Source organism: Astatotilapia calliptera, chromosome 12, assembly GCF_900246225.1.
Source record: "Astatotilapia calliptera chromosome 12, fAstCal1.2, whole genome shotgun sequence".
Lineage (NCBI taxonomy): Eukaryota > Metazoa > Chordata > Actinopteri > Cichliformes > Cichlidae > Astatotilapia > Astatotilapia calliptera.
Window position 1 is genome coordinate 18,518,663 of NC_039313.1, and position 16,158 is coordinate 18,534,820.

Consider the following 16,158-nt stretch of genomic DNA (forward strand, 5'->3'; position numbering starts at 1 on the left):
CATTGAGGAAAATTATTCTGAAAGTTTTCCACAATTTCTTTTTGAAGATTCATGAGCTTTACCGCTCTAAAATGCTCTTTTTATATCCAATCATCTTCCTGACCTACTGTCAGTCAAACTAATTAGTTGCAATTACCACTTACGTTTCCAGCTTTTAGTTGCCCCTGTAAAATTTTTATTTTATATTTTTTCATGAGAAAGTTGTTTTTTTTTTTGTAAATATAACATAGATATCTTTTCTATGTTCTACTGAAAATAATCAGATTTGCAGGTCATTACATTTTACACAGCATCCTAACTTTTTTTGGAATTGAGATGCTAGTTTTTAATGAAACAATCTCAGAAATATTAGTTTCTAATACAATAATAATATCTGATGTTTTCCCTGCATTTGTCCCTGCAAAATGAATGCATCAGCCCTGGATTAGTGCTGTAGCCACTCCATAATCTGCTTTGTATCTAGTAGCTGCTCACTACTGAGTCAGAGTCTCCGTCTTGCAACGTCTGTGAAGAACTGGTTCTTGTACAAATCCCTGAGACCAGGAGTATACGCACAAGCAATCAACACAACATGATGAAATTCACAGACCTCCACTGTGTTTGCTGCACAAACAGTTAAAGTGAAAAATCTCTATAAACAGTCAATCTCTCAGTCTATTCAGTTTGACTACCTGCAAAAGTTCTCACTTTGATTCATTTGCTTTTTTTGTCCTCAAAATGTAATTAAGCCAAGGCCAAAGCTCTATTTAGCAATTTCAAAGAAAGTACTCCGGATGTGCATAAATATTTACTAGATTCTTCCCTTGACCGCGCTCTACCTCTCCACCTAGTTTTATGAAATTCCGCTTGGTAGTTTTTGTGCAATCTCGTTTATAGACAGGAGGAACTCAAGACCCAACAGTAAAAAATTAAACAGGAAACTAAATGACACAGCTCTTCAGTTTCTCTCCCTCTCTCTATTGCCCCTTCTCTCCTTTAGCAAACACAGGTGTGTATTTCTGTTTGTGTGCATGTGCACGTGCACACGTGATTTTCAAGAAGGCGGAGGGAGCAGCACGATCAGAGTGAAATGCAGCCAGACAGAGTGGGGCTCTGTATCAAAGCTGAGGCAAATAAGATTTCTTATTTAAAACAATTTTGCACCAGAAGGCAATTCAGCTGTCACAGACATCCTGCGCTCTCTGGATAATGGCCCACATCCAGGTATATTTGAGCAGACTGATGGCACAAAACCAGCTGGGCAAGGAGAGTGTGAGAACACACAGCATAGAGTCACCATATGGCACGGCCCACACTGAGTAATAAAAACCATAAACTGATGTGAAAATGGCACAGACAACAACAACAACGTCTATCTTTCCTTTCAGGGACTGAAGAAGTAGATACAGCTTTTTCAAAAATGTTATCAACAGATTTAATAGATGTAGCAAAAAAAGAAAAACCCTAAAAACCTCTGAATAAGTTTCCACTATCTCTGATTTTGGCCACTCTTCAGCTGAAAAATGTTGAAGGATGTCTCAATTTAGCTTTTATTAGACTCCTCTAAAGCCATCAGTTTCTCCTGATTGAGACATTCCTTAGTGGATTTCTATTGGGACCAGAATCTTTATCCTGCTGAAAGCTCCATTTCTGGCTCAGGTTCAGTTTTTGGATAGACTGACCCAGAACTCTGTGATATGACGCTGAATTCATAGTTGACTAAATGACTGTAGGCTGCATGAAACAAACCCAAACTATAACATTTCCATTTCCAATCAAAGTTGGAATGAGGACCTTCTCCTAAAAGATGTTTTTGTTGTGAACCAAACATATCTGCTGGGTACTTGGGCTTCCTCCCTCCATCCAGAAACAAGCATGTTGGGTTAACTGGTGATTCTAAATGGCTTTTGGCTGTGATCTAGATAAAGTGCTTTAAGTGGTTTGAATGGTGGGTGAAACTAGAAAAGCGCTACATAAGTACAACACATTACATTATTGATATTGTGGCCAAACATACGTATGTGTATATATTTCCGTTCCTAATGATCTGGTCTTTGGTTGCTTTGTAAAACAGTAGCTTAGCTTTGATGCTATTTTTGGACAGCAAAGGCTTTTCCTGACAAAATTCCACACAGGCTACATTTCTGATTGCTCTGATTGTAGATCTATGGAGTTTGACACCAGGCTCTGTAAGACTGTCAGCACGTCATGCAAAGACATTTTGGGTTTCTGAGGCTTCTTTTTGCATCTAATGTCCTGCCTGTGGGCTAAATTTGCTGGAGGGCAAAGTGAAATGTTTAACATCTAATAGTTTTCCTTGCAAATAATTCAGATATCTTTTTAAATCACTTGCCACACTCTTAGACATTCATCGGCACAGAGAACCTCAGATGTCAAAGATTTTAAAAGGACCTCCTTTACAAGCTTCCGATCACTGCCAGGATCAGTGATGCTTTTTTAATTATGAAAATGTTTTAAAGAATGTAAATTGTATGTGTCATTTGTTTGCCCATCAGCTCAGTGTGTATCCTGATCGAATATGGTAAAAAAAAGAAAGTAACACTTTCCACTCTTCTTTTTTCTTTTCAGATTCTTACATCATTAAAAATGCTGATCTTCATTAAAAAGCTGTCTGAGAATAAAGTCGCTGCTACGCTAACAAAGAGCCCCAGTGAAAGAATCTTTGAGAGGCCTTATGCACACAGAGAGCATATTTAATCATGGGAAGGGTCTGCTCTCCACAGATAAACACTGGAGAAGCAGAGGAAAACAAATCAGGCCACCGCCTCTACACTCTTCCTTTCACAACATTCAGGATGTGATGATTTAAAGGAATAAAGCCCAGTAGAGCATGAGGTAATTAGAGAGGAAAGTTAAAAAAAAAAACATAAACACTTTTATCAAATGAAGGTTGAAAATGTCTCCATGCAACAATCAAACAGCTGTTACTGTCCCTCTTCATCTGAATATTCTTTTAGAGACCAAAACCAACAAGACTCGGAGGGTTTGGGTTATATTAGAAAGGCGTGGATGACACTGAGAAAACCTACCCTGTACAAACAAAGGGCAACAAAAACGCTTAACTGTAAAGTATACACCACTACAGGACAATGGAAACACAATAAGGTAACACACAGCAGTCTGCTAACAGACATGCACCTGTCATCTATCTCCAATACACTGGATGTGCTTTCGTTTTAGATTTCAGCTGTCAGAATGTTATCGCTCTACTGTGAATATTTCAACGTGTCTCTGTTATGATAAATCAACTTCCTGTTGGGGAGTTTTAGTTTCCTGCCAGTCCCATGTTTGGGTGGACGCAATTACGACCCCAGAAGCTTGCTGCTGATTTAAATAAGGTTGCTATGTGTGAAAGAAAGGGTGTTATTACTTTAAGGAAGCTGCTGAGATTTAATACATGTTTTAAAAAAAGGAGCAAAGTGGGGGAAAAAATGGTGCCACTCTTGTTTACCTTCAGCATCTATATGAAAGGAGGCTCTTCACAAAGGCACGGCCCATCAGTTTGGACATCTCACAACATGTTCACTTCCATCATGCTTCCACCATCAAGGCAAAGGTTTAGCCAACATGCCAATAGATACTATCTATTTTCAACCATTCCCCTCCATGACTGGTGACATGTAGGACATTTGGCTCTCGGACTTTAGAATTTCACCTGCAGTTTACTTTAATACTTACTGAGCTGAATGTAGTGTGCCTGCTTATCTTCAAGACTGTATAGGGGAGTGTTGGTGGCACAATCACCTCGACCGTTCATCATAATCTAATGAAACTCTATAACCTTACTAAGGCATTCATTTTGTGGAACAAAGGGCTTAACACTATGAACCATAAAAACATTAGCTAATCTAATAACACCTTCCTCCAAACAGATGCTCCTGCAGGTCGAGCTTTGCATCCCCGCACCAGCCTCATTAACACAGGCTTTATGTAACAGTCTAAACAGTCATTATCATGTCAGTGACATGTATGGAAGCTTTCATATACACAAAACTCATTACACACACACACACACACACACACACACACACACACACACACACACACACACACACAGTTTGAGTCTAGAATCACCAAATGGTTTGGCAGAAGGCTGATAGTTTGCTGTGCCATAAACACAACAAACACTGGCTAAAGACAGTCTGCTTCCTTCGTGCTGCTTCTCCACCCAAATAATAAGTGAGGTGCAGCACTACATCATTCATGCTGAGAACAGACCTTAACAAATTAACCAACCATAAACTGTTACTGGACTTTAATAACTATTATTAGTATTCTACTTTTTCTCCCTTACTATCAGCTTGTTTCCTGGTGTTTTTCTGGCTGAGGTACAGATGAGCACCACAGGCACACATCTGTAATCATCACCAGGAAACAGCTGACACGGTGCCAGCCAGTGTTTGTTAGGGATCACCTGGCAAGCCTCTTCGAGCACAGGCTGAACTGCAGAGCTTCATACGAACCAACATGTTTGTTTTTCCGACTCGATAACTGCTGAGCTGAAAACACCCACCTCCTTTTTGACGGTGCGCAGCAGCCGCTGACGGGTCTCTGCCTCTGAAACACAAATAAAATAAACCAAACAGCGCATCTTTACTTTCTGACACGACTCAACTTTCTCCGCGTTCCCAAACAGAGCCAAATGTTACTTAAATAAATTTAAATTAAAATGTTCTTTTGCTCCCACCTGCCATGATTGTTGCCATGGATCCTGTCTCCTGTCTGAACGCAGCACCCTCCCATCAGCTGCTTGTACAATGTGGATCACGACTCCACCTCCTCCGAGCACACGCCTCTTAAAGACACGCTGCGCTCCCTCCGGGAACGGGTCAGAACCAGGGGAGAGAAATAAATGTTCACCGAAAGACAGCTTTCTAGCCTTAAAATCGGAGTGGACTATATTATTTACGGATACAATCCGTATGGATACAACGTATTACAAACGCTCTTTAGTTACAAGAAATCTTAGCGACAATCTGACTCAAGGATAGTAAAAATAATTTGGTTTAACTGAGATTTTGGATGAAATCTATTACTGAAATTAAAACATGACTAAAACACATCAGAGCTTCGTTTTTGCGTAAATTTATCAGATGGGGAAATCTTTTGTCCTTACGCCATCTTGTGGTCAAAATGTAGAAGAACGGTTAAATTAAGATGCCAAACAAAACAAAACTAAAATTAAATTAAATTCTGGGTAAAATTATTATATAAAAATCAGTTATTAACATAATAAACAAATAAAAAAATAAAATTCATTGATTAACCGTAACTACTAAAATAATAAGTAAATAACTAACTAAATTAATGAATAAAATAAAAACAAAAGGCGCAAAAGAGAATAAAAAGAAATAAAATAAAATATATATGAAGATCCATTCTTCCCCTCATCTGTTCTACTGTAACACTCTACTGCATGTCAAACCAGATATGACTCTTCATTATTTTTCTGTAAAATTAAAAATAAAAAAAGCTTGAAAAACCGCGTCATTCTGCAACAGAAAATCCCCACAAAGAGTTATAACTCACACTGTCCAGAAGATGGCAACTGTGTAATATATATTTATACCCAGTGATTAGAAGAAAAATAACCAGCAGGTCCACGTGGATCACCATTTTTCACCTTTTATTTAAATTTTGCACTTACTTTATTTTTTTCTCATAGCATCCAACTCAGAACACATTAGAGAAACCTGCAATGTGAGTTGGAGAACCACAGTAGACTTGAGTGAACTATAGAGTGGGAGATCTTAAGGCCATGAGTCCAGCCACGCCTGGAGGACTGAGCTGTCAGGTGAATCAGGTGGTGAAAGGATGGAGTGATAACACAAGATGACAGACTGAGGGGACTGAGGGATGCAGGGTTGGGCCCCTTTCTCCCCCCACGTTGTTTTTCCTCACAAGCATCCTCTTTAACCCAGGATTCCCCGGCTGGGGTGACTCACACCTTTAGTTAATGTGAGGTAATAGGATGTCGTGTTAAGTGTCATAACAGGACTTCTGCCTGAGTAAACGGCACAGCACACCAAACTCCTCACCAGCTATCCTCTGCCTAATTAGCAATGTTTGTCTTTAGACCACAGCTCAACGCACACAAACATCAACACTCCACATTTATTTGCAGCCTTTTAGCGTAATGCTGTTCTGTATAGGAAGAAAAATGTATTTAAAAAAATGGACAGGTTCCTATGAATCACAACAAGGTGCAAGTGGACAGATCAAATAACAAATAACAGGGGTTGCAGTAAAACTTGATTTAAATACATTTTGATATAAATATACAAAACAGATGAAAAAGGTTAAATTTAGGGACTTTGTTATTTTCTAAATGACAACAACTCAAAGGATTTTTAAACCACACCAACACCAGCTTTAGAAATAACAATGCTGTGTCATACAGGCCTCTTTGCCTGTCAGCAGAGCCTCTGGCAGAAGCCAACATGCACATGTCGATGCGTGATTAGAGTCGACGTGCTCTAACAGACACCAGGGCATGTGAGGGAGGCTCCTGTCAGTCTGATGCTCTTCTGCACATGTATGCCAATGCAGATTGACAGGTTTGTATGTCTGAGAAGGCCAGTAATGTATGGTTTGTTGCTATGTTATTGGCCCTCAGGGGCCCCTACACCTCGGCTGGATAACCACAGCCTTTCCCTCCCAGCTTTTCTCCATCCTAGCTCTGACAATAATATTATCACTTGTATTATAACTTTCTCTGCCTCTCCCTCTCTGTCTATTACCCGGAGAGGTGCTAACTTGAAGGGGAAATAATCTATATTCTTCTTTGCTTCTCCTTTGATGTCCATTTAGCAGGAAAGGGCCAAAACAACAGTTATTAAACAATCCTTCTGCACAGCACGTTGCCCCAGCTTCAGGTGGGGAAGCTGGGCAGTAAACCATGTGACACCAGGCCAGACAGTGCGGCTGCAACTTGGTTCTTAAGTGACAATTTTATGATATTACTGGATGTCTCCTGTCCTATCCTGTGTCATATCCATTTCCCAAAGTAACTTCATTTGATGCACTCTCTCCGCTCACAGACCTACATGACCATGGCTCTCTGACTATCCAGTTAGTAGCCTTTTCAAACTACTCAGTGCTAAAAGCGGTAGATTTGATTACAAATTCATTTTATTAGGTTTCCCTAATCAGTGCAGTTAAGCTACTGTGATTCTATTTTGCTGTCTTCACCAAACTATATGATGCCACAGGACCAGCAAACCAAGATGGTCCAAGGTGCCGTTTATGGCTTTCTGTATTAAATCTGTGGAAGTTCAAACTGACCGATTGCACACTAGTTAAAATTACTGTTACACTGTGTCAGAAGCCTGTTGTTTGATTTAATCTTTCACTCATGTTTCAGGTATAAGATGTTGAAATCAATTTTCCTTGGCCTTTTTTTGCAAAAATAAAGACACTGATATCCCCAGAAAATGAGGATCATAATGTACCAATTCATCCAAATTCAGTCTTTATATTCTAAAGTTTGAGTTTCAGGCGGCAACAAATTCTAATTCATATTGATAAAAAGAGAAAATATGAGGTTGCAGAGTTTTGAATTTCGATGGTGTGACGTGCAAGAGATGACTTACACAGCGAAACTTCAACATTCACTTTACTGCACATCATGATGCGTTCAGGGGAAAGGAGTTTTAAAAAAATGTGAGTAAAGCTGCAATCCCATCAGTCTTTGCTGCTGGTGAAATTCAACCGTGTTCAAAAACAGGCCTCTCGCCTTTAAAGTGAGTTATCGCATTGATCAACTCTAGCATCGTCGCTTTAGAGTCTGTAAATCATCCTGGACGTTTTAGTTGAAAGACGGTTAAAAAGTGAGGGTATGATTTCTACTGACAGGTATCCCCAAGTGTAGCACCAACAACTCCTCCCACTCGACCCTGTCATCATCACAGGAGAAGCATCCTCCTCTCTGAGGAGCTGTTCCTCTGCCTGACTTTTCACAGTCCGGTGCCCCGACAGGACTCAGCGGTCATGGCCGGCAGTCTGACCCACCACAGCTCCCCGAACCCCGGCTATAGCACCAACAACGCGGTCCCGGTGCCGGTCATCACGCAGACGGAGTCCCGAGACAAATGGAGCAAAAAGATGGATTTTCTCCTGTCTGTGATTGGCTTTGCTGTGGACCTTGGGAATGTTTGGAGGTTTCCGTACATATGTTATCAAAACGGTGGCGGTAAGTAGGCTAAAGGTTTAAAAGCAGGTCGATCTATAAGTTAGGATGTGCGGACTTTGTTTGTAAAACTTGTTCTGTCCTCAAATGATTTTGATCTCACAGTTTCTGCTCGAAAAAGATGACAGCAGAAACTGTCCATGGTGCTGAAGAGAGCATCCATCCGTTAGAAACTCAATTAAAAAGTCTTTGAAATGCATTTGGTCTTTGTTTATAATTTCAAAAAATAAAAGAGCTTAACAAGTTCATATTAAGATAAGATTTTTAGGTCAGGGGACAAAAACTAGGAAAAGAATCACAGGACTATGTGGACAATTCTTTCTTTGCCTGCTCTAACAAGTGGGTCAGTTTCACTTAAATCATGCAGATTCACTCTTTAAGCTGGGATGGGAACCAAAATCAGGTTTAAGTTAGTGTTTTTGTCATTTACAAATGTCCTCAGATGTCATCTCTCCATGCAGGTGCTTTCCTTATTCCCTACATTTTGATGGCCATCTTTGGTGGTGTTCCGCTCTTCTACATGGAGCTGGCACTGGGACAGTTTCACAGAACTGGAGCCATATCAATATGGAAACACATCTGTCCCATTTTCAAAGGTGAGGCCTGAGCTGCTCGACAGATCATGTGCGGACAAAACACATTTTTTATTTGCAGCTACAAAGCTCTTTTCATTTCCTGGTGTGTTTCAGGTATAGGATACGCCATCTGCATCATCGCTCTGTATGTGTCCTTCTACTACAACACCATCATCGCCTGGGCCCTCTTCTACTTCTATTCCTCGTTCTCCAGCATCCTGCCTTGGACTAACTGCGACAATGTGTGGAACACCCCCGACTGCACCAACTATTTTGGCATGGACAACATCACCTGGACAAATGCCTCCAGGTCTCCGGCAGAGGAATTTTACACGTAAGTGCATGTAAGTGTGAGTAGCAAAAACCACATAGGTACACGGCTGTGCGGGAATCCTTGACACAGTCAAGCTGGTGGTTTTGTTTGGGAAATATGATCTTGTTGCTGAAAACGTGATGTTCCATGTTTTGTTTCAACAGGAGGAATGTTCTTGAGATCCACAAGTCATCTGGGCTGAGAGATGTTGGTGGGGTTCGCTGGCAGCTGATGCTTTGCCTTTTTCTCATTTTCACCATAGTGTACTTCAGCCTGTGGAAGGGCGTGAAGACTTCAGGGAAGGTAGTTTTTTGCTGTCGCTTTACTGCCACAACAATGGATGTTCTTTGCTTGAATCACAGATTTTATCTTAGATTTCTGGTTCTCTTACACCTTTGTTTCCAACTCTGATATATCGCCTTCCTCTGCACCAGGTAGTGTGGGTGACCGCCACATTGCCCTATATTGTGCTTTTTATCCTGCTCATTCGAGGCGCCACTCTGCCAGGAGCCTGGAGAGGTGTGGTGTTTTATCTCAAACCACAGTGGGGAAAGCTGCTGGAGACCAGTGTGAGTTGAAGCTGGGGGACCAGCTGGTTTGTTATAAATTATATAATTATTTAAAGTTAAAAACAAACAAACAAATGCTGTTAATTTAAACGATCCATAAAACCCTTGTTCTACGAGAATACGTTTTCAGTTACCTGTAGTCTCATTTGACATGTGTAAAAATTAAGTAAATAAAAGAATAATTTATTTTCACCGATGTGAGAAGAATCAATGCAGCCACTTTTTAGAGCAGCATTTTATCTATAGCAGGGTCATTTTTTTGCTAATATGAAAAAAGTGCTTATAACCTCTTAGAACTTTCACACTTAGCAGGTCCTGGTGAAATGACTCAAATAAGTTGATATTCTTGATAATTTTAACCAACACTGAGGAGAAATCCCGATGCATATTTAACTTGTTAAAATGATGACACTCAGACATGCAGCACAGCTGGATCTTCCAAATATTCATTTAATTCTACCCACTAGTCCCCTGAGAATCAGCCTGTATTTCTTTTCTATCTATCGCGCCTTCTCATCTTCCTTCTTAGCTCGCTGCTGTTGTTTGCAAAACATGTGTGAGTGCTTTGGTTAGAAGAGAATATGGATGAGATGAAATGAGATGCATAAATAAGCCACAGAGCAGGATAATAAGATGCATAATTGGTTTAGATTTTCTGCCATTAACAAAAGCCTCCCTTTCTGTCTCCCTCCCCGATATCCAACGCTGTCCTCTTCTTTTTAATGCCGAATGCGAGCTGCTCTTCAGATCTCCCTGCATACAGCTGTGTACCCACTGTACCACTGACACAACCAATCTCTGCTTGGCAAAATAAAATAAAATAAAAAAAAAACAAGAAAAATTAGATGGTGTTTAATCAGTGACAATTTATTTTAATACTCTTAAATACCATAATAATCTACAGCATCCCAGAGCATTTTTGCCTCTGTGTTTTGTAGGTGTGGGTGGACGCTGCTGCTCAGATATTCTTTTCTCTGGGCCCAGGGTTCGGGGTCCTCTTGGCTCTTTCAAGCTACAACTCTTTCACAAACAACTGCTATCGGTAAGATCCCTCAGTGCCTGCTGACATATGAGACACTGAGTTATTGTCTGAAACTGTGGTTGTGGCTTAAATAGTAAAGACTGATGCTCTGGGTGAAATGCTGAAACCCTTGCACGAGTGAAAACACATCTCCTTTTGAGCGTTGTGTTTGATTTTAACGACAAGCTTTGGAAACATTATCCCCGTAACGCCTAGTGTGTCACATTTGATACACTATTTGATACTATTTGAGTTTTTGAGACTTCTGCGCCGACGGTGTGATTTTCTTTTACCTCAGAAAAAAATGTGATAAATTGCACGATACAATTTTAAGCAATAAATTTCCAAAATAAAAAAATAAACCAATTTTTTAAAAAGCTGAACATAGTGTGATACAAATTAAAACTCAAATATGTTTTTTGTATTTTAATTTCTCTTTTGTTTAACAAGAAAAAGTTAAAATGATTGGGAAAGAAATGTTTGAGAAAATATGTCATGTAAGATGCATACAATACAATGTATATACGTTTCCATAATCTCTTGATAAACAAATAAAAAAATAAATTAAAAAAAACTCAAATATGCAAATTCTAGTTTTAATTTCTCCATGTGTAATTAATGTATTCTTTATTATCTGTTAATTGTAAGTTATTTATTCTATACTTTATAAGCAAACAGTATCTTGTCGGCTTGTTGGGTGTGTGTGAGCTAAGTGTCTCAGAAAAAGTTTTAAGAAATTTGTAAAGAAAACCAGGCGAAATGCTGAAAATGTCATTTCTGCCTCCGTCTGCAAACAGACCTGTTGTTTAAGAAAGTGTTTTTCTATAAGTAAGTTCAATGACTGCGCTGCTTCCTCCTCGGCAGCGACGCCATCGTGACCAGCTTGGTAAACTGTCTGACCAGCTTTGTGTCGGGCTTCGTCATCTTTACGGTGCTGGGCTACATGGCAGAGATGAGGCAAGTGGAGGTTGAGGATGTAGCCAGAGACAAAGGTCAGCAGGCAAAACAGTAAAACATTGTTTTAAATAAAATGTATTGTAACTATTATAATTACAGATACTCACTCCCATCTGTTCATGTTCATTTCTGTGCTTTTAAGGACCGAGCCTACTCTTCATCACCTACCCAGAGGCCATTGCAAACATGATGGGCTCGACCTTTTTCGCGATCATCTTTTTTGTGATGATGATCACACTGGGACTGGACAGCACGGTACGAGATGAGAAACCTAGAAGTATTCAGTGCATGATGATTACTACCACAGATTCAAATTCATAAATTCAGTCCAATATTTCTTATTTCATGAACTTCAAACATCCTTACACTTCTCTACATGTTTCTAATGATAACAGCTGTCTCTGTGTGCTTCAGTTTGGAGGGCTGGAGGCGATCATCACTGCTGTGTTGGATGAATATCCAGATCAGTTCTATCACAGACGGGAACTTTTTGTTCTGTGCTTGGTGGTTGTCTGTTTTTTAGGCTCTCTGAGCACCCTTACCAATGTAAGTTACTCGTGTTTTATATCCTCATCAAACCCGAGAGAGCAAAAAGCATCGCCTCAATATTTTAAAACAATTACCTTCAATTATAATTAATGCTCTGGATACATTGTAGCAAATTGGAGTAGTGCTATCTACTGTCTGCTGCTCAAATGAGGGGAAATGAGTGCTGACTGATGATCAATGATTGTAAAATCTTACTGGCAGGGTGGTGCCTACGTGGTGAAGCTGCTGGAGGAGTTTGGAGTTGGAAGCTCAATTATTGCAGTGGGTTTCCTTGAGGCTATTGCAGTTTCCTGGTTCTATGGTAAAAAAAAAAAAAGGAAAAAAAAGAAGAAATCTATTGACTAGTTTTCTGTTTCTTTTATCACCAGTATAAATTGGTGACCTATAAGGGATTGTATTATTTTTGCTGATTTCAGGAATCCATCGATTTAGCAATGACGTTCAGGCTATGCTTGGGAAAGCCCCGGGACTGTTCTGGAAAGTGTGCTGGGTTGCTATCAGTCCCGCGTTTCTGGCGGTGAGAGATACTCTGAACACCCAAAGGTTCAGTCGTAACGTCAGCGGTTATGCTGTATAAAAACGACAAGATCTTTTAGTTATCTTCACTCATTGTAAATACTTTAACACATAGTTCTTTGGGTCAAATGAGCATCATCCAGTTAAGCCACTCAGAGATCAGTGAGCTGTAGCAGACAAGGATATGAGAGAAAGCTCATTGCAGGATCAAAAGACAGCTTCAGCAGTGGCCTTTAAAGTTGAAGAGAGCAGACAGTTCAGTGCCCCCTCTGTAGATTAAATTCTTCTCTTTGTGAAGTAGCTTCCTTAAATATTTTCTAGCATGCACACAGACATATGCTGTTTGATACCCTAATCTCTTATTTGCATCCACCTATAAGGTTGTTGTCCTGATGACATTTTAGAATTAGAAATCTACACCAATAAGACTTCTTTTACATATTTTTAAATAATGGACTCAGTACAGGTCATATATTAACATATATGGAAATGCTGCGTATCCCATATCTTCTCAGTATATCATTGTGAGCTCCCTGCTGAAAGCACCACCCCTCGCACTGTTTGATTACAAGTACCCGGACTGGAGCATCATAGTCGGGTACATCGTTGGCTTATCATCCTTCATTTGGGTCCCAATCTACATGGTCTACAAGCTGGTGTGGACCCCTGGTTCCCTCAAACAGGTCGGTGGATGCGTGCAAAGTCCTGAAACTGTTTCTGATGCATTTTCTTCTAATCTAACCTCTGCTTCGTTTGCACGCGTCCCTTGTTTTCCACAGAGATTGGCCGTGTGTCTGAGGCCCGAGAGGACAATACCAGACATCCACGCTGAGAACCTCAACATGGCCACTGTACCATAGAGAGATAAACATCTCTGTGTGCTTTTAGATTGCCATTAAAACCACAGTTGTAGGTTTGTTTATGGCTGAACCTAAACATGATCTAACATTATGACTGATTACCAGTTAATGGTGTTGAACTCTCACTGCGTATGTACACTCTGTATAAAGGTAAATGCTGCTAAATTTTTAATTTTGAGAGGATTTGAGATACTCATATCTCTGCCCTATGTGTGTGTGTGTGTTTGTGTGAGAGAGAGAAACAGAAACGATAGAGAGAGAGCGATTCAGACCTGCGTCACCAGGATAGTTTAGAGTTTTCTCGTTTTGCTTTCTTGTGGTTGTACAAGTTAAGTGGTAAAATCTGTGGTCTCTTTTCATCTTATAAAGATAGATGATGCCAAGGAACATGGGAATATTTGCATGGGAACATTTCTATATTTTATGTACGTTGTTGCTTTGCATGCTCAGCTTTACTAACAGTGGGATCATCAGTGTTGCAGTTGTAGCAGCAGTGAGGCTATCATAGTTAATCTCGGTTGAGTGAGTCATTTCGTGTTATTTACAACCAAAACCTGAGGTAAATAACAAAAGAGTGTATTACAGTGTATTTGATGTATTTTGTATTTAGACAGTAGGTCTGTAATACAGTGCTTGCATAGGATTTTAAAGGCAGCAGCTTGAAGAAGTAAAAGTTGAAAAAGTTGTTTTTTTCCCTACTAGTGTTTGCAGTGGAGGTAAGTGAGACTCTCAGACAAAGACCGTGTTAAAAGTGTAATCTTCTTATCATAACTGTGAGTGTATGTTTCACAGTTAAAGTAGACACTAATACAATATGTAAAAGAATCTCATGATTATTTTAAATGAGACTGTTGAATATTTTCTGGTCTTTGTCTGATAGCTTCATTTAACTCCAGATAGCCTGTCTTGCCTTAATATGAATACATGCTATACTGTATTTGCAAAACTTGGAAAGGTTGTATTGATATCTATGGATTCTGTGCCTCTCCAGACAATATTTCCACTTTCTAATTTGAGACTGTTCAAATGTTTGTTTGCTTGTTTGTTTGTGTTTTGCATATAAATAGTAGCTCTGTTTTAGTGTTACTTTATCTGAAATGCTTTATCCTTTATTTACAATTAGGGAACGATGTGATGCCCGAGGTTGATGATTGTTCTGTGCTTTCTGTTCTCTTCGGTGTGGTTTCTGTAGACATGTGTGTGTAAATGAATTATAGCATCGTTTGTACTCCTTTTCAATAGAACAGATTAAATGTGACAAAAGGAAGAAAAACACTGCATAAGATTTTTAAATTCCACTATTTATATCAAACACCCTGTGCTTTTCCTGAACTGTAATTTCCACATGATGATCTTCGTGTCTTTGTAATGGCTGTTGGCTGTCATTGTTCACCTCTATTAGATATTCTAATTAACAAGCTAATTTGCAACATCCACAATCCATCCACATACGGGCGAATAGAGCAGCTTAAACCTTCTGATCTCCTCAGGCCCTCACACTGACACAGACACACACACATGTACAATTTCCGCTAACGCTACCCTTCAGAGTTTTATCTGAGCACGGCTCCATCACGTCAAGGCTGACAGGTATGAAAATATACGAGAGTGGGAAGTGGTTTTGAAACATTTGATTCCCCAATGAGCTGCTGGGTGATGGACGTGCAGATCAAAGCCCTTTTGTGTCAGTGACTGCTATTGAAGTAGAGAACAGGCAAGCACAGGAGACACATAAAAGAGGCAACGCTAAATAGGTGGTTCTCTCCTGCTTGATATGGACAGCTTTAGAAACAGTATACATGGAAAGAATTACTGCATGAACACACTGTTAAACCCTCCAGTTAATGCTAATAATTCTAACAAGGGGTGAATAATAGAAATAAAGGAATAACATTCATTCATCACATGTGCAGGCAGTTAGACTTGACTGTACTCTTCTCTGACTTGTTGGTGTCCATTGTACATGGCTGTAGTTTCTAGTTGCTGATTTAACCAGTGGTGACACAAAATACATCTGACAGTTGTAAGAGATTCAACAACAAAGGGACTGATACTGGGTATTATGCTTTTCTACCACCGATTAGCATAAGCATTTTAAGCTAGCTTCTTTAGCCTACAGGTAGGCTAAAGAAGCTAAGGACTAAACCACCAACCTCCTGACTAGTAGGCAACACGTGTTATCTCCTGAGCCATCTATTTGTTGGGTTTTTGTTTAAAGACAAGAAGCAAAATCAACACAGGAGACAAAAGATAACAAACCTTAAAATTAAACAGGAAGTAAACAAAGGAGGCTGAAAAATACATGAATATTCACAAATACGAAGGCAGGAAACATAGTTAACATGGACACATGAGGACTGAACATAAAGTCAGAGACGAGGGAACACTGCAGGACAAAGACATAAACACAGAGAAACAGATAGGGAAACCACGATGATCAAAACTACTATTATATACATGAAAGAAAACACAGGATGAAAAACTGAAAGTTATCACTGGGGAGTTATAAGAAAAAAATGGACTCAAACACTCATAGATGCCACAAGAAATAAAGCTTGTAATCTACTAGAATAAGGAATGCAAAACTTCAAACACTTGTATTAACAATAA

The 16,158-nt window shown here is 39.6% G+C and overlaps 2 protein-coding genes across 6 annotated transcripts in view; one reads left to right on the forward strand and one right to left on the reverse strand.

Moving 5' to 3' along the window:
- The window catches only part of sgsm1a (small G protein signaling modulator 1a), a 37,987-nt gene extending 33,217 nt beyond the window's left edge, over positions 1-4,770 (reverse strand). For all 4 annotated transcript variants that reach the window (XM_026186848.1, XM_026186847.1, XM_026186846.1 and 1 more), the window contains exons 1-2: positions 4,688-4,770; positions 4,514-4,557 (exon numbers count right to left, since the gene is read on the reverse strand). In XM_026186848.1, coding sequence (XP_026042633.1) covers positions 4,514-4,557; positions 4,688-4,706 — 63 coding nt within the window. In that variant the 5' untranslated portion in view covers positions 4,707-4,770. The remainder of the gene's footprint in view (positions 1-4,513; positions 4,558-4,687) is intronic.
- A 3,135-nt stretch (positions 4,771-7,905) lies between these two features.
- slc6a4b (solute carrier family 6 member 4b) lies at positions 7,906-14,559 on the forward strand. 2 transcript variants are annotated; one of them, XM_026188700.1, is made up of 13 exons: positions 7,906-8,191; positions 8,650-8,784; positions 8,878-9,097; positions 9,241-9,379; positions 9,511-9,645; positions 10,584-10,687; positions 11,531-11,658; positions 11,766-11,878; positions 12,038-12,169; positions 12,374-12,473; positions 12,589-12,689; positions 13,204-13,371; positions 13,468-14,559. In XM_026188700.1, exons 1-13 carry the CDS (start codon positions 7,990-7,992, stop codon positions 13,546-13,548), a joined length of 1,758 nt encoding a protein of 585 aa, XP_026044485.1. In that variant the 5' UTR covers positions 7,906-7,989; the 3' UTR covers positions 13,549-14,559. The 2 variants fall into 2 exon arrangements, with proteins under 2 accessions (XP_026044485.1, XP_026044484.1); XM_026188699.1 differs by lacking the exons at positions 12,374-12,473; positions 12,589-12,689 and having other exon boundaries at positions 7,938-8,191.
- Positions 14,560-16,158: the final 1,599 nt, after the last annotated feature.